General features: G+C 49.6%; 1 protein-coding gene across 1 annotated transcript; it reads left to right on the top strand.

Moving 5' to 3' along the window:
* The first annotated feature begins 1,143 nt into the window (after positions 1–1,143).
* Izumo1r (IZUMO1 receptor, JUNO) lies at positions 1,144–3,447 on the top strand. The gene is made up of 4 exons (XM_031344084.1): positions 1,144–1,417; positions 2,003–2,191; positions 2,946–3,084; positions 3,179–3,447. Exons 1-4 carry the CDS (start codon positions 1,238–1,240, stop codon positions 3,445–3,447), a joined length of 777 nt encoding a protein of 258 aa, XP_031199944.1. The 5' UTR covers positions 1,144–1,237.
* Positions 3,448–4,668: the final 1,221 nt, after the last annotated feature.

The following is a 4,668-nucleotide window of genomic DNA, read 5'->3' as shown; positions in this document are numbered from 1 at the left end:
TCACCTCTCTGGGGCTAGGAAGAACAACAGGAGGGCCCTGCCTTGAAGGTACATCTGAAGACGATGCTGAGAGGGCTGGTGTCTTCCCTCTCTTCATCTTACCTTCCCAGTCTTTGAGAATAGTTGTTCTCTGTGCAAACTTGGAGCTGGCTCTGTGGGAAAACAACAGCTTTAGGTTTAGATTTCAGGATGGGTCCCACAGTAGAGTCTGGGTCTCTAACATCTCAGACATCCTGAGGTAGACTCACTACTCCAGCCAAACTGCTGATGTGTAGGGCAGGCTCCCAGCAAGCCCTAGGAAAACCCATGAAGTCATGAACCCCTGAAGTCCCGGCAGTGAAGACTGACGAGCCCTCCTGAAGCAAGGTGCGCCTTTGCTCTAGCAGAGGGGTGGTCTCTCTGTCCATCCTCTCCACCCTCACCCATTGCCAGTACAACCCAGAAGAGCACTGGAAATGTATCAGCAAACATCAAGGTACAAGCCAGCCTCCATGTTCCTATGCTAGGGTGAGGGCTTAAAGGTGGAAGGTTCCTCATGCCTGAATGTGCTCCCAGCCCTGAGAGGCTAGCAGGGCTCTTCTTAGCATTGTCTATTACAGTCTGACACTTAGGGTGTCTCTGACATAGACTGGGTTTGGTTGAAATGAGCTAAGGAAAGCTCATTGGTGAAGAGACAGGGTGGGGATGAGCTCCTCTGAGGAGCTCTGGGCCTGGTGTGGACCCTTCCTAGGGGATAGAATTTAGGGTTGGCATGTGATGGATAAAGCTGACCTTGGCCATCCCACCCCACCATGTCCTTTAGCCGTAAAGAGAATCGGCAGTTACTTGGCCAAGAGGCTGGCTGTGGGCTGGGACCAAAACTCTAAATTCCCAGTCCATATTATTACCAAGCTAGCAAACTGCATCTTAGTGAACAGCTTGGAATTCCCCATCTGCCCTCCTCTTCAGAGCAGCTGTTTGGTTGGTTGGTTCTTTTTGCTTGTTTATTTCTCTTTTTCTTTTTCTTCTCTTTCCCCCTGTTGCTCAGTTTGCTTTCTACATTTCTGCAATGGTTTGTAATGAGTGTCAGATCCAAGTCTTACTCTATCTACATTCTGTGATGCTACTCTCCACAGAAGGTTCTAGGAGCAGCCAGAGCGCTTCAGCAACCTAAGGGAGCCCATGGAGCCCGTCCTCCCTCTTCGGTGCCTGATGCTTGGCAGGAGTGGGTTGGGTCTTACCTTCCTGGTCTTTGAGAATGTTTGTTCTCCCTACCATGGGCTCCCCTCTGCGGCAGGTCATGGCCCAGTGGTGGCAGATGCTCTTGGGGTTGTGGACAGTCCTAACCACCTTGGCAGGGGACAAGCTGCTCAACATCTGCATGAATTCCAAGCGCCACAAGCAAAAGCCTGGCCCAGAAGACAAGCTCCACCTGGAGGTACAGAGCAGAGCTGGCTCAGGGGCTGAGGAGGCTTCTTGGAATTATTAGAGAAGAAATACAGGCAAGGTAGTCTCTGTACCCCATTACCCCAGATCATTTAGTTCCTTAGTTTGGGGTCCGTCTAGGGTTTTGCCACTAAGCTGCTCTGGCCACTTGGGAAACAGATCATGTGGTGATCCCAGAGGCTATGTTAGCTAACCGTGAGACAGAGCAAGCCTTCCTGCCAACATGCACAGGTGAGTTTCCTTAAAGGCTGTGGGAGGAGCATTCCAACTACAAGACCCTCCCACCCATAGTAATGACCCAGGTTCCTGCATCTTCTTTCTATTTGCTTTCCTGGATTTATTGCCCCCTCCCCCACCTCTGAGCAAACACCAAGAAGCTATATTTTGTGGCAAGAAGACAGAGGGGAATGAGGTCAGTGGTCAGGTGCGCCCCATCCTCAGATGCACGTTAACAGGTGCTAGAGTCCTTCCTCTACAGAGGCACTCATACGGCCCCTGTCCTGATACCCTTCTGCCCAAGACACCCAACACCAGCCTCTTACCCACTCACTGCCTGTTGCCTCTGCTCCCACCTCAGTGCATGCCTTGGAAGGACAATGCCTGCTGCACATACTCCACAAGCTGGGAAGCCCACCTTGATGAGCCCCTGCTCTTTAACTTCAGCATGATGCACTGTGGACTGCTGACCCCGGTCTGTCGCAAGCACTTCACCCAGGCCATCTGCTTCCATGAGTGTTCCCCCAACCTGGGGCCTTGGATCCAGCCGGTGAGGAGACAGGAAGCAGACTCATGCAACACCTTTCCTAGGCTGGCATCTACAGGAAGCAAGTAGGAACAGGAGAAGGAGATGCTGTCCCTCTAGGGATAGGATAGAGCCAGAGGTCTCTGCTGGAGACAGGGGTGCAGAGGGCTAAAATGCCTCTGTCCCTACAGGATAGCATGTCAGACACTGTCTGACGAGGGCAAGTAGGATAAGGCTGGGTGGAATGAGATGAATCTGAGTGTGAATTCCATCTCCTGTATTCACTAAATGTAGGGCCTGGGACCAATAGCCGTTTCACCTCACCGTTCTCATTTATCGAATAATTGATGATGATGATGATGATACCTAGGGCTGAGAGTTGGCTTAGTCAGTAAAGTGCTTATCACACATGCATGAGGACCTGAATTCAATCCTCATTTAAAAAAAAAAAAAGCCGGATGTGGAGGTGTGTAGCTGTAATCCCAGCACTGCAGAGGCAGAGGCAGATGGGTCCCTGGAGCTTGCTAGCCAGCCAGCCTAGCCTGTTTGGTCAGGTCTAGGCCAATGAGAAAATCTAAACCAATGTGGATGGTGCCTGAAGACCAGTACTTGAAGTTGTTCTTTGGGCTCTGCAGAGGCACAGGCGTGTGCATGCCACACACTCACGCACACATATTCGCCTGCATTTACAGAATGTAAACACGTGCACACAGAGAGAAGAAATAATACTTACAGACATTGTAAAGAATTAAAATCTGCCCTTCTCTCCTGCATCCAGGTGGTCCTCAACGGGCAGGAGGAACAGCGGGTTTGGGACGCGCCACTGTGCCGGGAGGATTGTGAGGAATGGTGGGAAGCTTGTCACTCATCTTGTACTTGTAAATCCAACTGGCTCCACGGCTGGGACTGGAGTCAGGGTGAGTGGACTAACTGGGTCCTTGTGGGTCCTCAAACTGGGTGAGGAAGGGAAGGGACAATGGAAAGTTAGGAGCCCATTCTCGATCCCCACAGGGAAGAAACACTGCCCAGAACATGCACCCTGTCTCCCTTTCTCGTATTACTTCCCCACCCCCGATGACCTGTGTGAGAAGATCTGGAACAACACGTTCAAGGCCAGTCCTGAGCATCGAAATAGTGGGCAGTGTCTGCAGAAGTGGTTTGAGCCTACCCACAGCAACCCCAATGTGGAAGTGGCCCTCCGCTTTGCCAGCTCTGCCTTAAGCCCAAGGCTCTTTTACACCCTCCCAGCCTTCTGGATGTGCCTGCTGCTCCACTCCTGAGCCCCGCTCCCTCTCCTACCCACATTTCCTGATCCGTCCAGTCCATGGCCATCTCCTTCCTCAGGCTATTCATGTTGAGGGCAGGCTGGCGCCTAAATTTCCCATGCCTCCCAGGGTCCCTCCACTACTTGGCTCCACCTCAGTGCCTCATTTCTCCTGCCTTGGGCACTCCAGTGCTGCTTCTGACTCACAGCCATTTCTTTTGGGACAGAGACAATGTTGACAGCCAAGGGACCTGTCCTATCATGCATAGTACCTTCAATAAATAGCCAGGAAACTCTCCTCCCCATGTATCATTCTGTTCTAGTCCCATGGGCACCAACCCAAGACGCATCAAGAGATGCATTGCCTTGTCTTCATTAAGATTTTAATTTCCTTGATTACTAAGGGGTATGAGAATTGTTAATATTTATTGGCCATTTGAATGTTTTTCTCTTATACACTGTGTGTGTGTGTGTGTGTGTGTGTGTGTGTGTGTGTGTACCTCCCTTCCCTTCCTTTCTCCCCTTTTCTTTTCTTTGAGAAAGACTCTCATGTATGCCAGATTGGCCCTGGAACTCAAGGATGACCTTAAACCTCTTATATTCTTCTATTCACCTTCCAGTTGCTGGGGTTATAAACATATGCTACCATCCTGGTTTCAGGCTGAGCTAGGGAGCTAGCCTACAAGGCAAGCATCGTAACAGCTGAGCTATATCCCTTTTCCTCTTAATCCACAATCATAACATGCTAGTCTTGAATTTTGGACCCTTGAATTTTGGACTTCTAAGCTTTTTTTTTTTTTTTTTTTTTTTTTTTTTTTTTTTTTTTTTTACTTTCTGATATTGCCACCCCTACTCTTACTCCCATCCCTACCCCAACCCCATGTTGAGAACTGAACCTAGAGTCTTAAACTTGCACATGCTTTACCACCCAGCTAAATCCCCAAGGCCTTTCCAATTGCTCTGTAACTCTTGGCAATTCTTTTGATCTTCATGAAAGACCTCTTTGATTTTTCTTCCCACTGAGAAAAAATGAGGGGTTGGACCAGAGGAATTAATTTACAAAGAATGGAAGGAAATCCACTTGCTAGATCACAGAGGGAGTGCCATCCAAAAGCATGAGACAGAAGCGCAGCGTTAAGTTGTAGAAGGGCCACTGACTTCAAGTATTTCCTATGAGTAGATTCACAGCATTGATCTGTGTTCTAGGAACCTTCCAGAGCCAGAAGCTGACCCCTCC

This window comes from Mastomys coucha, unplaced genomic scaffold (genome assembly GCF_008632895.1).
Source record: "Mastomys coucha isolate ucsf_1 unplaced genomic scaffold, UCSF_Mcou_1 pScaffold23, whole genome shotgun sequence".
In the NCBI taxonomy this organism is placed as follows: domain Eukaryota; kingdom Metazoa; phylum Chordata; class Mammalia; order Rodentia; family Muridae; genus Mastomys; species Mastomys coucha.
Note: the sequence above shows the minus strand (reverse complement) of the source record. Positions and strands in the feature narration are given on the sequence as shown.

What these genes read in the sequence shown, in the direction of transcription:
- Izumo1r (XM_031344084.1), top strand. Translation starts at nt 1,238, where the DNA reads ATGTTTGTTCTCCCTACCATGGGCTCCCCTCTGCGGCAGGTCATGGCC. An exon ending in AAGACAAGCTCCACCTGGAG is followed by an intron (nt 1,418 to 2,002) that starts GTACAGAGCAGA and finishes CTCCCACCTCAG; the next exon opens with TGCATGCCTTGGAAGGACAA. An exon ending in CGGCTGGGACTGGAGTCAGG is followed by an intron (nt 3,085 to 3,178) that starts GTGAGTGGACTA and finishes CGATCCCCACAG; the next exon opens with GGAAGAAACACTGCCCAGAA.